The sequence below is a fragment of the Euprymna scolopes genome, chromosome 16 (assembly GCF_053919585.1).
Source record: "Euprymna scolopes isolate OS-2025 chromosome 16, ASM5391958v1, whole genome shotgun sequence".
Classification (NCBI taxonomy): domain Eukaryota; kingdom Metazoa; phylum Mollusca; class Cephalopoda; order Sepiida; family Sepiolidae; genus Euprymna; species Euprymna scolopes.
In genome coordinates, this window is record NC_136497.1 from 15378042 (window position 1) to 15404852 (window position 26811).

A 26811-nucleotide genomic window follows, 5' to 3' on the forward strand; every position below is an offset into this window, starting at 1 on the left:
CCCTTTATTTAATCCACATGGGTAGATTGTTCTAATTCTGTTAGTCATGACAGAATAGATTTTTTTTTAAGTAATTCTTATTTCTAGTGAGTATCACCTGTACCAAGGATTGAGCTTTAAACTTTCACTTAGAAGTGATTATCGCCTCTGTTCTGTCTTGAAAGACAATAGATACCCCCTTGTGAGAGTGGTTGCGCATATGATTTTGAAGCAAGGGTTGCCTGATCCTCAAACATCTCTACTGAATCGACACTGCTTGATTTCAGTGGCAAGGAGAAATCCAGGATGACTAGAAATAATGCTGAGATAAGCAGAGAGCACGTACAGCACCTGGTGTTTTCAAATGGTCACCCATTTTAGTACTGATTAGGTTCAATGTTGCTTAACTTTGGTGATCTAAGTGGAATCTGTGTGTTAAACATGATTATGCCGTATTAGAAGTGGTTATTACTTAATAACTTTATCCGTTGTGCAACCGATAAAGTTATAATAGATAAGTCAAAACGTGAAAATAACAATTAAGGTGAGAATAATATAATCCAAATAAGAAAATAATTGCAACAACCAGAAAAAAAAAAATAACGTGTGATGAATATAAACGTTATATTTCTAATGAAACAAATTAGCATTGAATCTCAGACAATGGCAAAGCAAGTAAATGGGTTTTCTGCTATAGCTATCTTTGACCTTTGCTGTTCAACATTTACAAGACAGAGGCAAACTGATTCACACTGACGAACATCAGTTTATATAACAGTGGTGTTCATTAGGATTGGCTAACACTATTATTCCCATGCAAAGTATAGCACTCAGGCTGAGATCCAGTGTATAGAGACACTAAGATTAGAATATAATATTGAGATTGTAAAAGAGCAACAAATAAAAGTACAATTATAGGGCCAGATTAAAAAAATTTCAATAAATATTTTAATTGGGAGAAAACAATGAAAAGATTTCATTGAAAACTTTAAAATAGTTTTTAAACTTTTTTTTACTCATGGACCACTTTTCCCTTCTTTTTTCTTAGTGGACCCCCTCATAACTATTGGTTATAGTATGGGAGGGTGAAGGTCAGACAGACAATATAACAGGAAAAGAACCAACTGCCTGAGGTGCATATTTAAAACTAGCTCCTATCACTTTCTTTTTGTTTTATTGCTTTTGAGAAAATACATTCAAATTTGAATGTCTACTTCAGCTTTTTTCACGTCAAATCAAAATTACAGTAAAAATTAAATTTTTAATAATAAAAACCATTATGAGTTGGTTTCATTCATGGACCACCAAAACATCATTGTAGACCCTCAATTTGTTATATTTTGCCTGTGGACCCCCAGAAATATTCCAAGGACCCCTGCTTTAAAATAATGGAATTTTTATTTATGATAGACAATTTATTGTCAAGGCCGATTTCAAAAACTAAATCTATTAAATAATTTGATTTTTTTTTTTTTTTGCTAAGAGAATAAAATATTTTTTGAACAAAATACCAGATCAGATAAAAATCAACAATAGAAAAAATTATGGCTGAATTGGATAAAGTTAGAAATAGGGGAGGGGGCATTTTTGAGAAATAGAAAATGAAATATGTAACAAAATTTGATCCATATATTAATATTGTGTATGTTTTGAAGGTTGAATTGAGAAGATGGTAAAAAAAACAAAAACAAACATAAAAGCTTCCATCTATAGGCTTTATATTTTATTAAAAAAAATATTTATAACAAACTTTAATATTACTTAATTATATTTATTTATTTATTTGTTTGTGGACCGTTATCCTCATCTTCATAGTTGTTGTTGTTTCACCATGTTTAGGCCAAATATTCCAGGACCCGTGGCATAGTGGATAGAGGTGTTGAATCTCTACGGTACCAGGTGAGCATTGTTTAAAGATAGCAGTTTCAATCCTACCCAAAACCAGCACGAAGATTAGTTGGCCAAAACATGATGAGATAACACCAATGAAATGCAGTAATTACTGAGGATACTGTTAAGAAACTTAGTGTCGCAGTTAACCAAGTGAAGAAGGCCAGAGGGTGAGTTGGTCGAAACGTGGTGAAACAACATCGATGAAAATGAGGATAACAACCGCAAATAAATATACAAATTACTCATCTCAAAGGATTCCAACAAAAAAAATATTGCTAAATCATTATTAAAAGAAAAAAAATTACAAGACAAATTCACATGCATATATTAGATTTTGCTTCAACATAGCGTTTGATGACTACATATTGCAGGACATGTAATAAGTGTTATGATAACCATATGTAATAGAGCTAAGTTCATTTGCAGCACCTACGAAATCAGACTTCTATGGAAACAGAAATTGTTGTAGGTGTTAAAATAGTAAATTTACCAACTTGTATAATACAACTTATTCCAGTTGACTAAGTTGATAAAACATATCTACTGCACCAATTTGACCTTCACACACACACACACACACACACACATTGGCTCTGTAAACAAATATTGCAACAAGAAAACTTAACCCCCCCCCCAAAAAAAAAACAAGTTATATTATTATATCATGACAATAGAACGTTTTGAAACAAAATTTGGATTTTTTTATATAATACTAATAATAACGAGATCTATTTTTTTTTCTTGCGACCAAGATTGACGTTTTTGTAGAGTGCATTTATATATTTACATAACTTTGTGAGAGAGAGAGGATTTTCCCTACATTATAATCTCGTTTTTCTTATTATTTAATAGCAGGACCCGTTAACAGATATTGCCCAGTGGAAGCATGAGAGATCCAGAACAGAATTATGAGAGAAACCCAACCTGAAAACAAATTAAACTACAGTTGTTGTTGATGACAATTGCCATCCCTGAAAAATAGCGGACACTGGCAGCCATGGCCCAAATGAAATAATCTGGCTTCCACTGTCAGGCATCATTTTCCAGTGGCAGCTAGTGGAAGCCACTTTTTGTGATGTTCAGCACTGTTGGCTACTGGTGATTAGTGTTGGTTTGGGGCGATAACTCGCAGGTACTGGCTAGTTCTAAAGATATCATTTATTAACTTTAGATTAAGTGAAAACAGAGGAAGATAACTGTCTTCTACCAATGACAGTATCTTTCAAGTTGGACATCATTTTTCTTCTCAGTATATTGCAGACATTTTTTTCTAAAGTAGCTTGAGCACATCTTCTAAATAATAAAATACTCCACAGAAAATAAAACTGGTAAGAAAACAAATAAGTGTTTCTGTAGCCAATAAAATGTATTTTGAAACCTACCTGCATGATATTTTTGAGTTTTAACTAATTTTGAAATGTTTAATCAGTTCTAAAAAGAAAGTGTCAACATGATAAGTCACAGCTTTGAAGCTTAGGTAATCAGGCAAGAATATAAAATTAAATTTAATCGTCAACAGGAATAAAAAAAAAAAATGCCCCCCCCCCCCAAAAAAAAACAAAACAAATATTACATTAAAGTCTTAATAATCGCTCCAAAATTAAATATTGGTACCAGTAAAAGAAAAATTTTTTTAGGGTCGTTTTGGGATTGTGTTGGGGAGGGTAGTGGCATATCGGTATCTTGTACATATTTACATTCCCAAACGAATGCTGTATTTACATGTTGAGAGTGTTCCGTCTGAGCAAGGAAAGAGCAATATGTGTTTGATTACATTTTATGGTAGTTCCGTGTGTAAGGAAAGATTAAGCAATGCATGTTAAAATGCTAATAATTCTGAAAGCTTTTGTTAAAGCTCACCAAGGCAAAATGTTAAAGGTTTCAGTATTTAATTTCAATTTAGAGTGATTATAAAAACTTAGAAAGGAGGCTGTATATGTTTTTTAGCAGAATTGCACCAGCTGTAGAAGTTGATTTAATTTTATGTTTGTGTGATTACTGAGTGCCAAAAGACATTATATATATATATATATTTTACTTATGCATGTATGTTAACATGTTAAATTGTTCAAAATAAGTTGCCAGTATTTGTAAAACATTAGGATAATTTTAAAATTACTAATAGTTTAATTTCTGTTTTGAGTGATTATGTTTTTATTTTTTTCTAGCACTATTGTGTCCTATAGAGAAGTGCTAATTTTTTTTTACAGCATCTGTTATCAATTTGTTAGATGAAACTATGCTATAGTAGCAAAACACTATCCCCTCATCACGTTTGTAATGGGTTTCTAAATAATCACATAATTTTTTTTTTTTTTTTACACAGTGATCACCACTTATCAAGGCCCGGAAGCCACTCAGGGATAAGGGTTATTGCAAGTACATTACGTTAGTGAGAAGATTTACTGAAGTGTTTCATTAGGAATTTGTTAACATTGGACTTGAAGACATCCAAGTTGTAGTCCAGAGGGAAGCAGCCAGACGGAACAGAGTTCCACAGGCGTGCAGTTCTAAGAAAGAAGCTTTGTTCATGGAATCCGCGTTTTGATTTAGGCAGAGATATAGAGTGGGGGAAATTTTTCAGTGGATTCAGCTAGACGGGTGTTTTTTGTGAAAGATTGGCGAGGGGGGACCAGAGATTGGAGTTCAGACGAGCATCTGCCATGGAAATAACGATGAAACAAGGATAGGCTCGCAACGTCTCTTCTGTGGGAGAGAGGTTGCAGGGTAGAGAAAAGGGCATCCCCCACTAAGCCACGAAGTCTATTTTGTACTCTGTCAAGGCAGGATAGGCTGTTTTTAGCAGCTCCTGCCCAGATATGGCAACAGTATTCCATCCTTGGACGTACTTGGCTTTTATATAGATAGAGAATTGCATCAGTAGTGAGATATCTTCTGGAGCGGTAGAAGGATCCCACCATCTTTCCAGCGACCTTGGCAACAGACTTGATGTATGTGTTCCATTTCAGATCAGGAGTAAAGGTCAAACCCAGAAGCTTGTCAAAACACGGGGCCTCACCCAGGCGAGAGCCATCCATCACAATTGATGCCAGCTGGGGATCAGAGTGTTGATGATGTAAGGATAGGAGTTTGGTTTTGGATGCATTAAAGGTAACCAGCCACATCTTCCCCCACTGAACCACGCGCTCGAGATCAGAGGAGAGAGAATCAGAGAGAACTTTGTCATTTACAGCCTTTGATGTGTTGCCGTAGATGGTCGTGTCATAAGCATAGATGTCAACGAATGATTTAAGTATGTGTTTAGGGAGGTCATTGATGTAAATCAGGAAGAGAGTTGGGCCCAGGATTGACTCCTGAGGGACTCCAGCATTTATATTGCAGGCCTCTGATTTTTGTCCATCTACCACTACTCTTATGAGCCTATCGGAGAGAAAAGATTTAATGACGGAGAAAACATTTCCAGTTATACCGTAGCTGGAAATCTTGTGAAGTAGACCCTTATGCCATACCTTGTCGAAGGCCTTTGATATGTTAAGAGCAATTGCCCTAGAAAGGAAGCTTTTGTCAAGAGATTCACTAATCCTGTGGGATATAACCGTCAGCACATCTGCGGTAGATCTTGCAGAGCGGAAACCATATTGTGTGTCACTAAGAAGGTTATTTCTGCTGAGGTGGTTGACTATTTCTCTATTTAATATGGATTCCAGCAACTTACTTATAACACACAGGAGACTTATAGGTCTGTATTGAGAGGGAGATGACTTATCACCTGAATTCTTAAATACAGGGCATACTGATGAGGTCTTCCAGGGAGTCGGAAAGCACTTCTCCTTAAGGCAGCGCTTAAATAGTTTCGTAAGTATGGGAGCAAGTTCTGGTTGAAGCTTTTTTAACACTATAATTGGGATGCCATCAGGGCCAGTTGCTTTACTGGAATCTAGGTTCTTTATTAGCTTGGCGACCTCATGCACGGATATTTGTATGTTACCTAGCTTGTTCTGTGTTATAGGAGGAAATATGGGGAGTTGATGGCCTTCATTGCATAGGGTAGAATTAACTGCAAAGTTCTTTGCAAATAGTTTGGCCTTGTCTGACGCTGACGAGATGACCTCTGGTCCATTGATAATGGTTGGGATAGAACGCACACTTCTGTTCAGGATCCTATTTGTTATTTGCCAAAACTGGTGGGATCCAAGCCGCTGATCAGCTACCTTGGATTTAACAGACTGGGCATATAGCTCTCTTGCATTTTTTTATTACTCTTTTACAGTGGTTGCTGGCAGACCTGAAAGCAGCTTTAGTCTCAATGCATCTATTACGTTGGTAGCTATGGAAAAAGTGATTTCTGTGCGCGATAGCAGCAGCACATTCTGGGGAGAACCATGGCTGGCTGTTAGGTTTTTGTTGGAATTTTTTAGATGGTATGAATTGGTCTATGCCTACAATTAACCATTCGGTCAGATCTGATACTATAGAGGACACATCCTTTTTAAACATGGAGTGCAGAGGTAAATCAGATATGAATGTACGGAAGCTATCCCAGTCAGCCATAGAGTATCGGTATACAGTATGGTGGAGGGGTACGTCTGGGGGCTTCTTACATTTCGTTTTTATCTTAACTGATACAACGGAGTGGTCGGAGGATTCTAGAGGAGAATGAACGGAACATGAACATAGCTCAGGGGAAGTTGAGAGAAAAAGGTCCAAGAGGCTTGCATATTGACAGGGTGTATCGGGCACACGGGTGGGTTCGCGAACAATCTGAGTGAGGTCATAAGCAATGGCAAAATCATGACAAAACCTCCCCTCATCATCTGTCTTATTTGAATGGGTCAGCCATTCCACGTTATGGACGTTGAAGTCACCACATATGTGGATGTTAGCCGAGGGATGTGAAGACAGTATTAAATCATTATGCTTCAGTAAATGCATTAGTCCAAATTAGGTTTAAATATTTAGAGGGAAAAATAGGTAACCCTTCCTCTAATGATGTTGCAATTGTGATGGTGTTGCTCCTAGGATGTAATATAGTATTTTATTATCATGATTGAATGTGTCTGCAAAAGTGTTCTAAAGTTACATAAGATAGTGATGTATTGGATTTGTATGTGGCATCTGTTGTTGTAAACCTACGATACTTTTTTTTTTTTTTTTTTTTTTTTACAAGGGTGTCACCACTTATCAAGGCCCAGAGGCCACTCGAGGATAAGGGTTAATAGGTATACATTAGTCATTGTGATTTTAGCATAGTAAACAGTGGGAATTTTGGTCCAGAGAGGAATTTCTGTAGTCATTTTATTATATATGGAGAAAAAAAAAAGCAATCCAAAGTTTAGTTTTAAAAGTTTTGTCACAATATAATAATATAACTCATTTTTATTTTTAAAAAATTTTGTTTTTTTTTTACGTTTTCTTGCCAATGTGTGTGTCAAAGTCAAACAGATGTTGCCTGAAATGTGTCCCTTTTCTTTCTTTGCAGTGAAGCCAATCAGAATCCTTATTCCCTACTTCGTCCATATTTTAATATTTCAACGGAAATAATTTGTATCCAAAGCAAGAAACCTTATGAAGTATGAATTATTTGTCCTTGATTTAATCAAATAACAAAATGAAAATTCAAATGAGGAGTGCTCACCAAAATTGGTTAGGTGTAGACAATGAAATTTCATAGTAATTTTTCCATTTGTAAAATTATTAAATAAATATAAATCCTTTATATTTTTGATCTACACAGAATCGTTTTAATCCATTAATTTCTTCTTATCTGTGTCTCATCAATCATAAGCCACTTCACAACATAATCTCAAAAAAAAAAAATAAATAAATAAAAAAAAAATAAATAAATAAAACTACTAAAAGTCGGATGTATATTTTTGTCTTTTCTTTGAAACAAAGTTAATGTCCAAAAGTATAAAGGGTTGGCATAAAAATAGTTTTTTTTCTTTACCTATGCCAGTCTGTCTTTTCAAAGACATTATTGCTTTTTTTTTCTTGTGCATCAATCAGCATACATCAACAAAAAAGTAGTTTGGTTCTATCAGACGAGAAAAACAATGTGAAACCTAATATACAAGGTAAACAATGGAGCAGATTTTTTTTTTTTTTTTAGATTTTTTTCTTACCTTGAGATCTCTGTGTATAATAGGAGTCTGGCAGTGGTGTAACCTCGAGACAGCTTCACAGACATCAGAGAAAATGTTTAAAACTTCTTTCTCACTGAAACCTGTCCCAATTCTATCAGACATCATTTGCATCACATGACCTAAAGAGAAGAAAATGGCAAAATTAATTTAGTTTCAAAGTCTACACACGATAAAGACAGTTTAAAAAAGACAAGTTTAATCTTTTATATACATAAAGATTAGCAAAAGTATGCAGCTATAGTGTGTATATTTTTGTCAGTATTCAATTCTAAATATTCAGAAAATAAAAATGTGAGAATATTAATATTTTTGGAAGATAATGAAAAAGCAACCATAGAGCAAGAGAAATAGGAAAAAAGAATGAAGTAGAAATAACACCCAGAGTGACAGAAAAATGAAATTTGGTAGCAATTAGCATTTTCTTACTTAAATTTAATCAAAAAAAAAAAAAAAAAAAAAAAAAAAAAAAAAATCGGATTTTGATTAAAAATGATTTAAGCAGAAATTTACTTTTTGTGGATTGTGAAAAAAGTAGAGAGCTCACATCACTGAAACAAAGGACTTTTTCCCCACCAGAATGGTATGACGTCCCACCTGTTTGCTGATGAATTAAAGCGTTTAATATCTAAACATGATCAAAAGTATAAGATATAGATTTCATAGAAATAAATCTATGCAACAATAGTATTACTTGTGAAAATATTTACCCTCAAAATAAACTTTAACATTTGTTGTACACCTTGCCTCTTTGACTTTTACATGTTATGAGTATCAATTTTGATCATTGAAAGTTGAAGGGTCAGGGATGTATTAAAAATTTTAACCATTTTTTTTCTTTCTTTTTACAAATAAGTCACTTTTATCAAGGCTCACAAGCCATTAGAGGATAATCATTCTTGAATTTAACAGGTAGATGGTAAAACACCAAGGGGATTAGTCATGATGATTACAACTGGTCAGAAATTGATTATTTAAGAGGAAGGCTCAACAAGAATTTATTTACATTGAACTTGAAAATGACCGTGTTGTAGTCAGCTAGGAAGCAGTCCTGTGGTACTGTGTTCCAACGAGGGGTAGTTCTAAGAAAGAAACTTTGTTCATGCAAATTCTGCATAGTTCTAGGTACATGGAGTGAGAAAGGGAATTTATTGACAGTGGTTGTAGCTAGAGGAGTTTTTGTTGTGACTAGTTTCACAAAAGGAGGAGATCACCTGCGATGAAAATAATAGAGAGACAAGCAAAGAGATTGAGAAGTGGAAAAAAGGACATCACCCATTAGATTTTGAAGGATATAAATTTCGAAGGAAGATATATAAAGGAAATCAGAGTTATGGTTGAAGTTGCGAATTCATTTGGGTGTAGAAGGTTCTATGATTTAGCTTTGCTTATTAGAACCTGTTTATTTAGACTTGATGATAGATGCTGGCATATAAGTGTTATGTAAGAAATTTAGATCTTATCGGAAAGTATCTTTGTGCAGAAAGTTTCCAGACTTTTACATTTCAATTTAAGGTTTAACATTAATGTTTACTGCTTAATTTTAACATGCACGAACAACATTAATTTTCCAGCAACTGATGGTTCAACTCCTCTTTTAATCCAAACAAAATCAGAAGGAACTGTATAAAAAACATGTTACCAGCACCAGACTAGTTTATTGAGTAGCAAACAGATGGCTCTGTTTGTAGCATGTCATAAATGTTTTTATTTACTTGCTGGTGGCATTCATCCATTTATATATATAGATTGTTTGAGATGAAGATAAAAGGTAATAAAAATGATTCTTTGATATTAATATTATTAGATAGTATTGTACTTGTACCCCTCATATTAATTACTCACACCCCTTTCTATTGTTTCAGAGTGTAACCAGCAGCGCATTCTTAGGAGCCGGAAGGAATTGGTAGCCTGAAGATCGAGTCCCTCCTTTCAAGACTATTGGACCTACTGCTCAGTAGAGGCCTGCACCTTCACTCGCCTACTAGTTCCTTTCCCCTGTCTGCTCATAGGAAGGTGTGTCTACTCATCTATGCGCTGCTGGTTATACTCTCTCTGAAAGCGTAGGGTAAACCAAGCACTCCACCACCAATAAAAGATATGAAAATATTTGCAAATATACTAAGGTTGCCTTTCTCGGAGCGACGCTCGGGTAGCAGAACATGAGAAACGGAGGGAACACACTCGATCCTTGCTTCCTCTTCGTATTGGGGATCATGTCTACTTACAGAACCTGATAGGCAATCATCATCGCTGGGAAAGGACAGGCACCATCGTAGAGGTCAGGCAGTTCCACCAATATGTCGTGAAGATAGATGGCTCTGGGAGACTAACTCTGCGAAACCGCCAGCATCGTAAGTTCACCCCCTTTAAAGCAGCCTCACATGAAGATATCATTGAGTCCCTCAGCCCCATCATTAGGGATGCTGTCATCCACTCAAACGGATTAGGAAAACCTACCATTAACGTTCCAGCAAGGAACCCTGAATCAGCATCAGGTGAGGAAGATAAGTGCCTTGGCGCAAGCCCTGGCCCATCACCTGAGAGAGCCGTAGACACAGCCACACCGAAAGCTGGAGACCCTGCACATACAGCAGAGTCAACACATATTGGTCTTCCCATGCAGAATGTAGACGCCACGCATACGGCCTCTCCACAGCTTCATATACCTGCCATACACACGACCCCCAAGAAGCCTCCCATGGCTTTACGCCGACTGGCATCGCACAATGCCCCCGATATCGCTGAGACTCAACCAGGCAACAGGTCGCGCAGCCGGCGCTCCCAGCACTAGTAAAATTCACTGATACTTGTACAGTGTAAATAGTTGAAACAGATTTTCTTCAGAATTTTTTGTCATGCCCGCAAAAAACTCGCCGTGGGTGAGGGAGATAGATAGTATTGTACTTGTACCCCTCATATAAATTACTCACACCCCTTTCTATTGTTCCAGAGTGTAACCAGCAGCGCATTCTTTTCCACATCATTTTCCCAAATTTCATATGAACTTGGGGGAGCGGGATGTCTGTTGGACCAAATGAAGCTGTGGTCATCTTGTAAATATTCTACATAATAATACATATATTGAAATGGGACATACCATTTTGTTAAAGCTTAAGTGGAATCTAGTCATCAGTTAACATCAGAAATTTGGTCGTCGCTACTCATGTTGTGGAAAAGAAAGCAGCGCATTCTTAGGAGCCGGAAGGAATTGGTAGCCTGAAGATCGTCGAGTCTCTCCTTTCAAGACTATTAGACCTACTGCTCAGTAGAGGCCTGCACCTTCACTCGCCTACTAGTTCCTTTCCCCTGTCTGCTCATAGGAAGGTGTGTCTACTCATCTAATTATTAAAATCATTTGGTAGTTTCTCTTCCACTGACGAGACAAATGAAAGATGAGGAAAATTTGCCAAAATTAAAATGTAAGTGTGTTTCCAAAACTATTTTAAAGACATTTTAAATGTTTTATGAAATACATTTGATTAACTTTTATTAAATTTTGTTTTATATTTGAACTCGCATTTTAATGTATCTTTGTAACAATCATATTCTTTTACAAGTATTATTATTGTTGTAGATCAATTCAATACCTTCTGCAAAATCATTCCTCCAAATTAATGAGAGTCTACTCTTTTAGGAGGTTAAATGTGAATACTCTGTAAACTTAGTGGGGGGAAAAACAACAAAAAAGATCAATTAGTTATCACTTATCAAGGCCCGAAGGCCACTCGAGAATAAGGGTTAATGAATGTAAGGTGGTAGTTTAATAATCGTTAATGGTGTACATTGGGTAGAATTTGGATTATTTAAAGGGACGGATTAACAAGAACTTGTTTACATTGGACTTGAAGGCTACCATATTGTAAACAGCCAATGAAACAGTGTTCCACATGTTGGTAGTTCTAGGAAAGAAACTTCGTTCATGGAATCAATTTCTGTTTAGAATTATGCACAGATAGAGAGTGGGGAAAACTGTTGATAATAGTTGTAGCCTGCAGAGTGTTTTTTTTTGTGAAAGTTTAGCAAGGGGTGAAACCATAGATTGGAGCTCAGATGAACACTTGCCATGAAAGTAATGATAGAGCAGAGACAAACTTGCAAGTCTCTTCTGTGAGAAAGAGGTTGCAGGGAAGAGAAAAGGGCATCACCGATTCGGTTTCAAAGCCAGTTTTGAACTATCAAGCCAGGACCGGACTTGCCGACCAGCTCCTGCCAAGATATGGCAACAGTATTTCATTTTAGTTTTTATCCAGATACAGAATTGCATCAGCAATGAGATACCGACTGGAGCGGTATAATGATCCATTTTTCCAGCGATTTGATGAAGATGTTCCATTTCAGATCAGGGGTGAAAGTCAGTCCCAGAAGCTTGTCAAGACATGGTGCGGTAATTGTGGCCTGGTAGACCAACACAAAACTTACCATAAAAACTTATTTTCTAAGGGTTTTCGGGTGTGCTGAAAATGAATATTGAATTTAAAATTGGGTTCGGCAACTAATTTTAACGATACTGAAAACATACTTTTCTGCGTGTTTCATGTAGCAATGTAATGCGACGGCCATATTTGTTCAAAACAGAACTGACATAATGAATTTTCAAAGGAAGATTTTTTTTTTTTTTAAAGTAAAAATAAAAAAAAAAAAAAAATTAAATCAATAAAAATATCGTAAATTTTTACTTGGTATCCACCTTAATATTTTCTTTTAAAATGACTTTTGTAGGTTTTCAAGTATGCTGAAAACGAATATCGCATTGAAATTTTCCCCAAATAAATATGTAATTCTTTATGTTATAAGTGGTGGCCACTGTAGTATGTGCAAGCGCACACATATTCAACAATGGTCACTACTTATTACATTACTTAATATCTGAGAAACTACTTATTTGTGGAAAATTTAAATGTGATATTCGTTTTAAGCATACCTGAAAACTTGCAAAAAACGTCATTATGAAGGAAAATGTTAAGGTGAAAACCAAGTAATATTTACCCCCCCCCCCCCAATTTTTTTTTTAAGGAAAGGAAACCCAAATGAATAAATAAGGCAAATGTTAAATATTGCCTCTAAAAACTTGAATAAATATATAATATACACTGCGCATGTGTAAATACTTGTAGGTACAAATCACTCCCTCCTCATGTTAAGAATTTCTTCCGTGTAACAAAATTCAAGATGATCACTGCGTTACGTTACTACATGAAACATGTGGAAAAGTATGTTTTCAGTATCGTGAAAACTAGTTGCCGGCCCCAAATTTAAATGTGATATCTGTTCTCAGCACACCTGACTCCCGCTAGAAAACAACTTTTAAAAAGAAGGTTTTCTGTTGGTCTACCAGGCCACAATTACCCTTGGGGCCCTCCCCAAGATGAGAAACATTCATTTCAATTAGGGTAAAATGAGAGTCAAAGCAATGGTGAAAAGAGAGAAGTTTTGTTTTAGATACATTAAAATTAACCAACCACCTTTTTCCCCATTGCACCACGGGCTCAATATCAGAAGAGAGAGAATCAGAAAGATCTTAATCATTGTCAACCTTTGAAATGTTGCCATAGATTGTGGTGTGGTGTTTGCACAAATATCTACGAATGATCTAAGAATTTGATTTGGGAGATCATTGATGAAGATCAAGAAGAGAGTTGGGCTAAGGATGGAACTTTGATCATTAAGAATAACAATTACGAATTACTTATGACTTCCATCTTGTCATGGCTCATGGAATGAGAGCAAGCTATACCATGAATTATATAAAGAGTTTCATTCTATCTTTACATCATCAACGCTTTGACCCCTGTCTGGCAACAATTCAAGTGAATGGCTATCGTCTTGAGGAAGCTCCATGTTTTGACAATCTTCTTGGTCTGACTTTTACTCTTGATCTGAAATGGAACACGTACATCAAATCTGTTGCTAAGGTCACTGGAAAAATAGTGGGACCATTCTACTGCTTCAGTACATATCTCATTGCTGATTCTCTACCTGCACAAGAGTCAAGTACGTCCCAAGAATGGAGTACTATTGCCACATCTGGGCAGCAGCTGCTAGAAGCAGCTTATCCTATCTTGACAGAGTTCAAAATAGGACTTTGTAGCTTAGTGGGGGATGCTCTTCTCGCTTTCCTGCAACTTCTTTCCCACAGAAGAGACGCTGTGAGCCTGTCTCTGCTTTATTGTTATTTTCATGGCAAGTGCTCATCTGAGCTCCAATCTATGCTTCTTACTTGCCAAATTTTCACGAAAAATACTTGTCTAGCTAAAACCACTACCAATACCCCCCATTCTTTATATATGCCTAAACCTAAACGTAGACTATAAACAAAGCTTCTTTCTTAGAACTGAATGCCTGTGGAACTCTTCTAATTGCCTGCTTTCCAGTTGACTACAATATAGTCATCTTCAAGTCCAACATAAACAAGTTCATGATGAGCCATCCCCTTAAGTAATCCAATTTAACAAATCTCCACTAATGCTAACAATTTTATATATATTTTATATTGCCCCATTATACACTATACATTATACATTAAACCTTATCCTTGAGTGGCCTCTGGCCCTTGATAAGTGGTGATTCCTTTGTAAAAAAAAAAAAAAAAAAATCCTAAATTGCTTACAAATTATTAAGTTCAAGAAGGCACACTCAGAAAAGATAAGTTATAATCGACTGAAACGTTACAAGAACGTTCTAAGATGAGAACAGTTATTCAGATAATTCAAATAAAATAAGTTTATTTTTTTAATTTCTACATTGTTTTGTTAGCACATAAATATAACTTCCAATAAGGTTATTTATTTTTAAAAAACAAAAACCACGTTTCATTTCAGCATAAAAACCATGTGTCATTCCAATATAACCAACCACGGTCCGGTTCGACACAACAAACCACAGTCCGGTTCGACACAACAAACCACGGTCCGGTTCGACACAACAAACCACGGTCTGGTTCGAGATAACAAACCACGGTCTGGTTCGACATACCTGAAGAAGGTTGGTGGTTACATCAACTGAAATGTTGTGTGAATAACACTCAAGACGAGAAAAGTCGTCCAAATAATATGACTTATCAATCCTCATCTCAAAAATTTAGAAACATTTTATTGTTTCATTGTTTTGGACTTTTCTGACATGTTCTGTAACATAATTTCCAATAAGTTTGGATCCTTTTTAAAAAGAATCACTTCATATACACCTGAATACTAAGCAAAATCAGTTGATATTTTTTTGAAAAATATTCATATATTTGGAGCATGCTCCAACAACTTATTTCATTAATTACACCTTTGGTTAGAAATAAAAAATGCTGTTGTTTATTAGAGGTAAGCGATCAAGTTGAGTGTTCTCTTGGAAATATAAATTATAAAAATGCCCATCAAAAATTAATTTAATTAGTATGCAACCATTACTGAATTCAAAAACATTTTCTTTTGGCAAAGAAATTCAATATGATGTGCTAAATCAGTTAATTTCCAAACAATAACGATGGGGCTAGAATCCATCTGTTTGATTTGATTTCATTAAAAAACAGTACAATATGGAGCAAAGTTTTTACTTGGCACAACTACAATTATGCTAGTACAAGAAAGAAAGTGTATAGCGGGCAAAAATTGAGAAAATGTAGCAAAACAACTTAAATTTGATAGATTTTCATAAAAGCATGAGGACCGTGTATTCCCAGGGTTATATAAAAAAAAAAAAGGTTAAGTTAAAAATTCCTACACCGTTACAGAGTTCAACAGGAGACACGTGAGAAAGACAGGTAGGCAAAACAGTAAATAATGCTGTGAAAACATGAAAATGCAGAAACCAGTCTAAAAACTTGTAAATGATAATTAAAGTTCTTTCATTTCAAAAAATACAAAATATTGTCGATAAAAATAGAAAAACTTGAAGATACCATTTTTAAAAAATTTTTTTTTTAGTATTGTATTTAGAATTTACATTTTCAGAAATGTGTCAGTTACTTGAAAGTGAATATAATGTTAAAACTAAACGTGTGTCTAGAATTTTTTCCCCATTAAATAACATAGAAAATAAAAACGGAAAAATGCTGCCTATTTATTGTCGGAAGGCAGAACATTCATGCCATGCCAATGTGATTGTCAGCTGACGCTATAAAATGACAGATTCTCCCCAAACAATAGGAAATGTTCGCTTTAGTGGAGATGACTATGCATAAAAGAACAATAGTAAATACTATGTACAGTTTATTCTACACAACAATTTGCTGAAAAGAAACAGAAGACAAAAAATAAAAATTGGTTCACAGGAGGAGATAAGCCCCCCCCCCCCTCCAATTACAATAAAATAATTTTCATTTCTTTATTTTTTAAAGTTTGTTTTACTGAACACTTAGAATCTTGGTACGTTTCCATATCAAACCAATAGTTCTATTATTAATTTACTACATGTCTGCTATGTGTCAAATTTTACCAGCATCAAACGCTGGTTTAATATGTGATGCTTTATAAACCTAGTTTTCTGTTTTGTTTTATCTAACCTAAAAACAAAACAAAAAAAAAACAAAAAAAAACAAAAAAACAAACAAACAAACAAACAAACAAACATAACTTTTGAAATTTTAGTAAACTAAAAATTGATCATAAATACTGTTAAGGGGTTATAATAATTGACCTTTCTTTTTTGCTCAGCATACACCTCCAAACATCCGGGCAACGCCGGGCCAAAATGCTAGTATATCTAGAAAAGTGAATGTGTCTGTGTATATCTGTGTGTGTACATTTCCCTATGCAATAACTGTCAATTTTAAGTCTACACACTCGAAATTTGATATACAGGATATTGAGATTTGGGAAAATCGATGTGATCGGTTTTCGGCCAAAAATTTGGTGATTAAGGGGGTCAAAGTTCAACAATTTTACCTTTGAGAACTCTACCAAACTCCTCCGACAATTTTGAGTCTAAACACTTGAAATTTTAGATATAGGTTCCTTGGACATGGATCTAACTTAACTTGATTTGAGCCCAAAACGATAAATTTTAAGGGGTTCATAATAGGGGTCAAAGTTAAAAAAAATTGACCGCTTTTTTTCTTTTTTTGCTCAACATACACCTCCAAATACCCGGGCAACGCCTGGCACCCATGCTAGTATTTGATATATTTGAGTTGAAAAATTGTTATATAAAATTGTTGTATAATTTCAGACTTTTGTTCACATTTTCATAATGTTCACACTATTCTACTCCCTGATCTTCAGGTGTCTTTTGTTATCATCAGTCATCTTCCAAGAATGTCAAACTCAACCAGTTCACAAGAACTTAATGTTGTGAACATAACGGAGATGAGGACAACTGTCTAAAATATGTAGGGAAGCAAGAGTAGAATTGAATGCATTCAAACATGTATAAGACTACTTCTCTCCCTTAGAAAAGAGTGAGAGAGAGAAAGAGAACTAGAGAAAGAATAATAATTCCAATAATGAGCATACAATCTATGTTATCAATGCCAAAGCAGTATCTATCATTCAATATACTGCTGGTATACTTGATTGGAATATAGATGAATTAAACATGGAAAATGCTTACAATTTATGAAGCTTTTGAGAATAAAGTCAATGCAGTTTGATTGTATCTACCTAGAAAGGAAGGTGGTCATGGTTTACTTGGTTTTGAAGATGTAAATATAGAAGAAGGTTGTCTATCAAAATATATTTCTGAAAGTAATGAAATTCTTTGTTGTGAAGTAAACAAGTAAAAAAGGAAGAAATACTAAGAACTGTGGTTTTCCAAAGTGGGCTCCACAGAGATTGGGGCTCTGTGAGTGAGGCTGAGGGGCTTTGGAAGCCCTGTTTTAAAGAGGACTAAATGCTTTATCCGGAAAAATTAAATGGCTGCAGACATTTAATTTTTAATCTTTTTTTATTGGAAATAGATATGATACATATCTACAGATGTAAAGACTTTCAGGATGGTTAATGAAAAAGTAAATAAAAATATGCAACAATTTTCATTAATTAAAAATAAAAAATGGTTATAAACATTATCATTAGTTAGTGTTAAAATTTGAAATTAATGTTTTTTCATATTTATTTCAGAAATTATTGCGTGAAAAACCTTTGCTCTGCTCAATGGCTCCATGGTGTCCTAAAGCTTGGGAAACCCTAACAACCGATTCTAATAATATAAAAAATGGAGATACACCAAGTTGTTCAGGTACTACATTGGAATATATGCAAACTCTAATTAGAACACAATGAAAAATGGTCCACGCATAAACCAGAACTGGTAGAGGAGAACAGCAATTTCAACCTTCTTTGAGAAAATTGCATACAAACTGATAAGGTTCTTCAACATTCCAAACTTTAATCTTTCTAAACACGATGAAAAAATATTTTGATCTAAAATGAAAATTTGTGAGATTATCTAAATTTAAAGTCAGGTTGAGTCTTGTAAACGGAACGTTTGGAACCATAATAAAAAGCCACCATAAATGGCTTAAACAAGGACTTTCTTTTCCGATTCTACAAAAGGCATGCCAATTAGAAGTGGCAGAAAGTGTTAGGTACAGCTTGAATGTCTAATATTTTGGATATGCGTGCAGAGTGCACTCAGTAAAATAAATGATCTAAGTTATTTCTTTTTAATTAAAAAATTAACCTGGAATTTGACATCAGTTCTTTAAACTTGCTATCATAAAAATGTAAAGTTGTAAGAAAGTGAGAAACAGTATAGAGAGTAACATGTTTCCGGTCACCTCATTAGAACGAACTCCAATTTACACAACTGATAATTTATTTTATTACAAGGTCAAAACTCAAGATACAAACCTTCAATTTTTATAAGGATTTATTTAAATCTTCTCGATTTGTAATTCATAAAATTACAATTTTTTTTACTTTTGTGTATATCAACATAATTTCGAATTATGGAGTCCCCAAAATAGTTGACAACATTTCCCTTTCGTTAAAAGAAAGTCATTCTGTATATAATAGTTTATATGCTCACCAGTCATTTTCTTTTTTAAAATCTTTAAAAAATTTTTTTATTTTTTTGCTGTTGTAACTCAAATTTATAAATAATTTACAAAACCCATGTCCTGGTGGTGTTGCCTGGTAGTTGAGGTAGTGTGTGTGTGTGTGTGTGTGTGTTGTATGGTTGGATTGGGGCCCTTGCTTTTTAATTTACAATTTATAACTGGGTCACAACTTGTTGAAAAGCAAGTACACCCAAAAGCAAATTGATCAAAAAGTTTTGTTTTCACCATAAATGCCATCTTTATCAATGATGTAAAAACAATTTTAAATGGATCTTTGTGTTATATTAAAACAAAGCAAATAGTGAATTAGTGAGATATCCTTTTGCCAAGCAATATGCAAATTAGTTAATCTTACAACTTTGATGGCATGATTAAAATATTAGAAACTATTCTAATCAGTATTTTAATCTCACTGTAGGAGAAATAGCACTGGTTTATAAGTGTAGAGATGGGATACTAAATCAGCAAGTAGGTAAATAGAAGAGGATTGCTGATTATGTGACATATACAGAGAAGAGGAAACTGACCACATCAGCTTTCTTCTGTGTACAACTAATCAACAATAATAATAATGGAAGCTAATTGTGTGATTTTTTTTTTTTTAACTACATGTAGTAACGTATAATGAATTTCACCAGGAAAACGATTATACATTATGGTTCTCATTTAAAACGGAGTCAAGTAACTTTAGATTTTTGGTTGCTATTTCAGAAATTGTTAAATCTTAAAACTAACTTTCAAAAATCTTTAATATTTATTTACTTGTTCAAATCTTCAAGTAAATAATAATAAAATATTTTCAAATATATTTTTTAAAAGCCTTAAAACCTTAAAAAGATCAATAATTAAATGTTTGCAGCCATTTAATTTTTCCATATATAAACATTTGGTCCTCTTTAAGAATGGGCTTCCGGAGCCCCTCAGCCTCACTTGCAGAGCCTCAATCTCCATGGAGCCCACTTTGGGAAACCCTAGAATAGGGCATTTTGATAATGCACCAATGGTTGGGGATTCTGCAGTTTTCTCAATGTAGTGTTTAAGATTTTGAGAAAAAATTATGGTAAACAAATGCAATATTTTTTTTTAATGTTCAAACAGAAGTTTCTAAAAATGAATACAAAGTTCAAATGAAAGACAAAAAAAAATAAATAAGTTAAAATTTATTTTACTATAACCAAAAATGTTTTTTTATTTTTTAGAAAATAAGTTTATTTGAGTACAAGCAATAATACACGACATTGCCTATGTGCTCCTGTTTCCATCTACTATTTAAATTTTATTTGTTTATTTATTTTTTATAATTTGTAATTTTAATTAGTTCAGAGTAAATAACTTTCAAACTATATGGATTTCTTGAATGAAAGAATCTTTTTTGTCTGAGTCTGTCACCATGTTTGTTCTTTCTGATTCCAAATGAATATTACAGTAAATCCTTTTATTATAACTTGCTAACGGTCATACTAAATCAAAATATGTAAGGTTTGGCAATGTCCGAGTTTTAACCAGCCAGAATAGATAACTTTTGCCTTGGATAATAAACTAGAAACTGAATCACTAATTTTCAATCAACGAAGCTAAAAAATAGTACATAGTCTTCAGTAATATTTTGTTTAAAACAAACGTTTTGTTATGTATGATGAAGGCATTCTTGTTTTTGTATACTTTGTAAATAAAAAAATTGTTATATGTTGTTTTATTAGCCAACCAATAATTAGTTAGTGTAGTAATATGACCTCATGTACTGCATGATAATTTTTTTTAATGGAAATAGCTCCAGACAACACATCAAGCCACTTGATGTAAAAAATACTTCAAGGTAAAAAAAATTTGCAAATGATAAGTGCTATATGGCATAAATTTTGACCCAGAAAATAGCAATTCTTCCCTTTTTGTTAGAAACATTGTTCATGTAAATATGACCAACTGGTCCTAATTTATACCATACTTCTCTTACAGTGTTCTTGTTGAAGAAAGAGGACATTACTACAAAGTGAGAAATAGCTATTCCTACTCCAGTGCTGAAATTAGTAAGCAAATAAAAAAATGGTTGACCAAATAAACGTTGAATGTGAATGAAACAAACCTATAAACATCCATCAGTAATCAAACTAAAGAGCATGCAAAGAAAAAGAATTCTATATGCAGCTTTTGTTCACAAAGCTATGCAAGTCATTAAAATAGGGGAAAACATTCTATCAGTATAAATAAATTATACATATATGGTGAAAATAAATGAGGGATGTTGCAGTTCCACAACACTGACAAACAAACTGTCACTGACTAAACATGACACAAGCAAATGTAAATCATATGATTAAAATTAATTATTGTTGCAACATTCAATCAATTAATTGCTATGAACTGTTCAGAAAAGACACTTATCCGTTAAAAGTTTGACATGACCAATTATAATAGGTTTGGTAAATAAAAGACTGGGCCAGGCTTTTGATGAATGTTACTAGATTTAATTCTAAACTAGATAGTGTTAATCCACGAGTTAAATTTGTTGTGGTAGGCAATCAGAGAAACAATATACTTGGAAGAGGTTCAAGATCTTTTCTGGCAGTAGAGTTTATTAAAGGTACCAAATTACCTGCAATAATGTGTCTACAAGCTATTCAAAGAATTATTAGGAGAACCAAAACAATTATTTGAATTTATCTACAACAAAAGATACAAAGAATCATTATACAACATGGAACAGCAATGAAAAAAGTAAATAGACACCCTTATTATCATTAATAATGACAGTGATGTCAGAATTCTGATGGACATAGGTAAGAAAATATTGATTGTTTCTCTTCATCCCTCATGAATTGGACAATCAGTTAACAGTGGAAAGTGAAATCCTAAGGTTTGTGGTGATTTGATGCTGATTAAGGCCACCTTCATATTAATCTATAATATGGCTCCTCTGAAACTCAGAATTATGCTTCTTTGGCCCATAGAAGTAAAAGTGATAATATTATGTCTAACCTCTAACATGTCCGCAAATGGTCTATTGAACAGGACTTATATGTCAATGTTAATAAATGCTGCCATACTTCAACAGGCTTTTCTCTACACTTTGCCCTTACTTTCAGTGGTAATATGGCTCTACTGAAGAAGTGAACAGGATAAGATATTAGCCTTCTGGTTGATTTGTTTTTCAAGTCATCTAAACATTGTATTCTCGTTGCAACAAAGCAAGGACCACTATTTCTCATTCAAAGCTCTTCAAACTAATTCCTGAAATATTTCTCCCGTTTTATGTGTCCCACATCAGACCACAATTAAAGTACAGTGTCCAGACATATGCTCCATATCTAATCTCTGATATCGAGAGAGTTCAAAGACTGGTGCAGGGTCTACAGGATCTGCCCTATGAAAACTGACAAGAAGCTTAACATTTTTCACCCTTGAGCACATACATTTAACAATTATCTTATTTTGGCCTGCAATGGTCATTATGCTCTCCCTCAGGACTTATTATTCACACCTGCACCCAAAAAAAGGTCTACACAGACCAGAAAGTGTTTCACTACCAATTTCAAGTGAATCAAAGGACTTCCAGGAGATACATAAGATGCATCCATGATGCAGCAATTCCTGATGAATTTAGACGAATGCTGTATCCTCTTCTGTGCAAATTTCTACCATCCGTTCCCTACATGGCAACTGTGGCATGCTTATTTTTTTTTGTCATATTTATTTAATTAAATTGCCAGTTTTATACTTAAATGATAAATATGCATAACACACAAAAATGCTAGTCTGTATAAATATTTCAAACATTTATTGCTGCTTTGTACAACACTGATTGCTGGCCGTTAGTGAAGAATGCAGACTTTAAGCATGTATGAATTTTTTTTTTTTTTTACATAGGCGTCACCACTTATCAAGGCCGATCGGCCACTCAAGGATAAGGGTTAAAGAGTGTAGAGTAGTCAAAAGGACAATATAGTAATCAATAGTAATGGAAGTTCGGTAAATTTGTTAACTTAAGTGGAACGGCTCATCAGAAACTTGTTCACGTTGGACTTGAAGACAACCACATTATAGACAGCTGGAAAGCAGGAAAACGGAAGACAATTCCACAGGCATGCAGTTCTAAGAAAGAAGCTTTGATCATGGAATCTATGTTAAGGTTTAGGCACAGATAAAGAGTGGGGAAAATTATTGATAGTGTTTTCAGCTAGTCTAGTGTTTCTTGTGAAAGTTTGGCAAGGGGGGACCATAGATTGAAGCTCAGTCGAACACTTTCCATGAAAATAACGATAAAGCAGAGACAAACTCGCAACATCTCTTCTGTGAGATAGAGGTTGCAGCGAAGAGAAAAGGACATCTCCCACCAGGCTACAAAGTCTATTTTGAACTCTATCAAGGCAGGACAAGTCTTTTCTAGCAGCTCCTGCCCATATGTGGCAACAGTATTCCATCCTTGGACGTATCTGGCTCTTATATAGATAGAGAATTGCATCAGCAGTGAGATATCTACTGGATTGATAGAAGGATCCGACCATTTTTCCAGCGGCCTTGGCAACAGATTTGATGTACGTATTCCATTTAAGATCAGGAGTAAAGGTCAAGCCCAGAAGCCTGTCAAAACTTGAGGCCTCCCCAAGATGAGAGCCATTCATTTTAACTGATGCCAGATGGGGATCAGAACGCTGATGATGTAAAGATAGAAGCTTGGTTTTAGATGCATTAAAAGTAACCAGCCACTCCTTTCCCCATTGTACAACGTGATCAAGATCTGAGGAGAGAGAATCGGAGAGAACTTGGTCATTTACTGTCTTAGATGTGCTACCATAGATGGTAGTGTCATCAGCAAAAATGTCTATGAATGATGTAAGGATGTAATTTGGAAGATCATTAATGTAGATCAGGAAAAGAGTTGGGCCTAGGATGGACCCCTGAGGGACTCCAGCATTTATACTGTGAGCTTCTGATTTTTGCCCATCAACTACTACTCTTATGAACCTATTAGAGAGAAATGATTTAATAATTAAGACATTTCCAGCTATACCATAGCTGGAGATCTTGTGAAGTAAACCTTTACACCATACCCTATCAAAGGCCTTTGATATGTCAAGAGCAATTGCCCTAGAAAGGTTGCCTCTGACGAGAGATTCGCTAATCCTATGCGATATAACTGTAAGCACATCTGCTGTAGATCTAGCAGAACGGAAACCATATTGTGTGTCACTAAGAAGGTTATTTTTGCTGAGATGGTTGATTACTTCTGTATTTAACACAGATTCCAGCAACTTACTCATGACGCACAGGAGACTTATTGGCCTGTACTGAGAGGATGAACGATCACCTGAATTCTTAAATACAGGGCATACTGATGAGATTTTCCAGGGTGATGGGAAGCAATTTTCCTTAAGACAACGTTTAAACAGTTTTGTAAATATGGGTGCTAGTTCTGGTTGAAGTTTTTTGAGTACTATAATTGGAATACCGTCAGGGCCGGGTGCTTTACTGGAATCAAGGTTTTTGATTAGCTTGGCAACATCACATACAGATATTTGTATATCACATAGTGTGTTTTCTGATACAGGAGGAAATATTGGGGGTTGGCGGTCTTGGTCGTAAAGGGTAGAATTGGCTGCAAAGTTCTTGGCAAAGAGTTTGGCTTTGTCTGATGCTGACGAGATTAACTCAGGTCCATTGATGATAGTTGGGATAGAGCACACGCTTCTGTTCAGGATTCTGTTTGCAATTTGCCAAAACTGGTGGGAACCAAGCTGCTGCTCAGCTACTTTGGACTTGACGGACTGAGCATACAACTCTCTTGTGTTCTTTATTACTTTCTTACAATGGTTGCTGGCAGTCCTGAAAGTGGCTTTAGTTTCCATACATCTATTACGTTGGAAGCAGTGGAAAAAGTGATTTCTGTGTGCAATAGCAGCAGCACATTTTGGAGAAAACCATGGCTGGCTGTTAGGTTTTTGCTGGAACTTTTTCGAGGGTATGAAATTGTCTATACCTACAATTAACCATTCTGTCAGGTCTGATACTATAGACGACACATCCTTTTTAAACATTTCTTTATTTCTATATGGTGTGTGTGTGTGTGTGTATATATATATATATATATATATATATATATACACACACACACACTTAAAGATACACAAAATTACTGTTTAAAGTGGTTAAAAATGTGCTGGGAATCATTAATAACTTTTACAATCCTTTTCTGCAACATAATCATATTTGCCTTGTCCAAGTTTGGCAGTCTTTTTTGTATGACCATTTAATATGTATGGAGATACTTTTTTTTTTTTTTACATTTTCACCCCAAACAAGGCACATTGCCACTTTGGTGTAGGGGGCTACTATCAGGGGAAACATCTACTGGGGTACTATGTAGGGATTTGGGCAGCAAGATGTTGGTTCACGTTGCACTTGAACTTATGCATGTCAGTACAGTTGGGGAAGCAGTGACCTGGAATGGAATTCCAAAGTCTAGCGGTTCTGGGGAAGAAACTACTGGAGTAGAAAGATCTTTTACATCTAGGGATCTCTACAGTGTGGGGGTGGGATTTCGCTGCTTGTCGGGTCTGTTGAGGGTGTTCACGTCGTGGGGGCACAAGTGCTTGCAGTTCATCAGAGCATTCACTATTAAAATACTTGTAGAACAGGCAGAGGGATGCAACGTTTCGTCGATGGGACAGAGGCTGAAGCTTAGATGCCAGTTTAGGGCCTATCAGATTTGCGACTCTTTTGAACCCTGTCAAGGAGCGAGAGACTAGTAGCCGATGCACCAGCCCAAATATGACAGCAATACTCCATACATGGGCGAATGGTGGCCTTATAGAGGTACAGGATACTTTCGGGTGTTAGTAGTTTTCTAGCACGGTAGAGGGAGCCCACCTTCCTCGCAGCGGCCCTGGCAATGCCCTCGATGTAATTGTTCCAACTCATGTTTCCTGTGAACGTTAGGCCAAGGAGCTTGAAAGACGTACTCTCAGATAAAGAGTCGTTGGCCATTGCTATAGGTGGTAGAGAAGGTTTCTTGTAATTATTGAATGAAACCAGTTTAGTCTTGGCGGCATTGAACGTGACCATCCATTTTTGCCCCCATTCCACTACTGATTGGAGGTCATCCTCTAGTGTTTCTGCCATTACTTTAGATATGTGTTCATTTGTTTTCCTGTCGTGCCTGCTCTAGAGTGTGGTGTCATCAGCATATATACCCATCTCAGAGGCAATTTTGTCGGGGAGGTCATTTATGAATATCAGGAACAGTAGAGGTCCAAGGATAGATCCCTGGGGCACTCCGGCATTTATATCATATTGTTTAGATGTACGACCGTCGAGGACAACCTGGATTTTTCTCTTATCTAAGAAGGATTTAATTATGTTAAGTACTTTACCAGTGATACCGTATGATTTAATTTTCCTGAGGAGACCCTCATGCCATACCCTGTCAAAAGCCTTAGATATATCTAGAGCTACCGCTCTGCCCTCCCCCGCTTTGTCCAGTGAATGGTATATACGTTCAGAGATTACAGTGAGGATGTCAGCTGTGAAACGGGCTTGTCTAAATCCATATTGTTTGTCAGTCAGAAGTTTAGCATCTGTAAGGTGCCGGACTAGAGCATGGTTAATTATGGTCTCAAATATTTTGGCGAAAAGTGGGAGGAGGCTAATGGGGCGATAATTTGATGGGTCAGGTCTTTCGCCAGAATTCTTGAATATTGGTACCACAGAAGCAGTTTTCCAACAGCCCGGAAAGCATGATTCATTAAGGCATTTGTTGTAGAGTTTAGAGAGAACTGGAGCTACTTCGGCTGAGCACTTTTTTAATAGCACAGCTGGGATGAGATCAGGTCCACATGCTTTTGAAGTGTCAAG

General features: G+C 35.3%; 1 protein-coding gene across 7 annotated transcripts in view; it reads right to left on the reverse strand.

Moving 5' to 3' along the window:
• Window positions 1-26811, reverse strand: part of LOC145295851 (uncharacterized) — a 423706-nt gene that overhangs the window by 192304 nt on the left and 204591 nt on the right. For all 7 annotated transcript variants that reach the window (XM_080141574.1, XM_080141571.1, XM_080141576.1 and 4 more), the window contains one exon: window positions 7956-8095. In XM_080141574.1, coding sequence (XP_079997700.1) covers window positions 7956-8095 — 140 coding nt within the window. The remainder of the gene's footprint in view (window positions 1-7955; window positions 8096-26811) is intronic.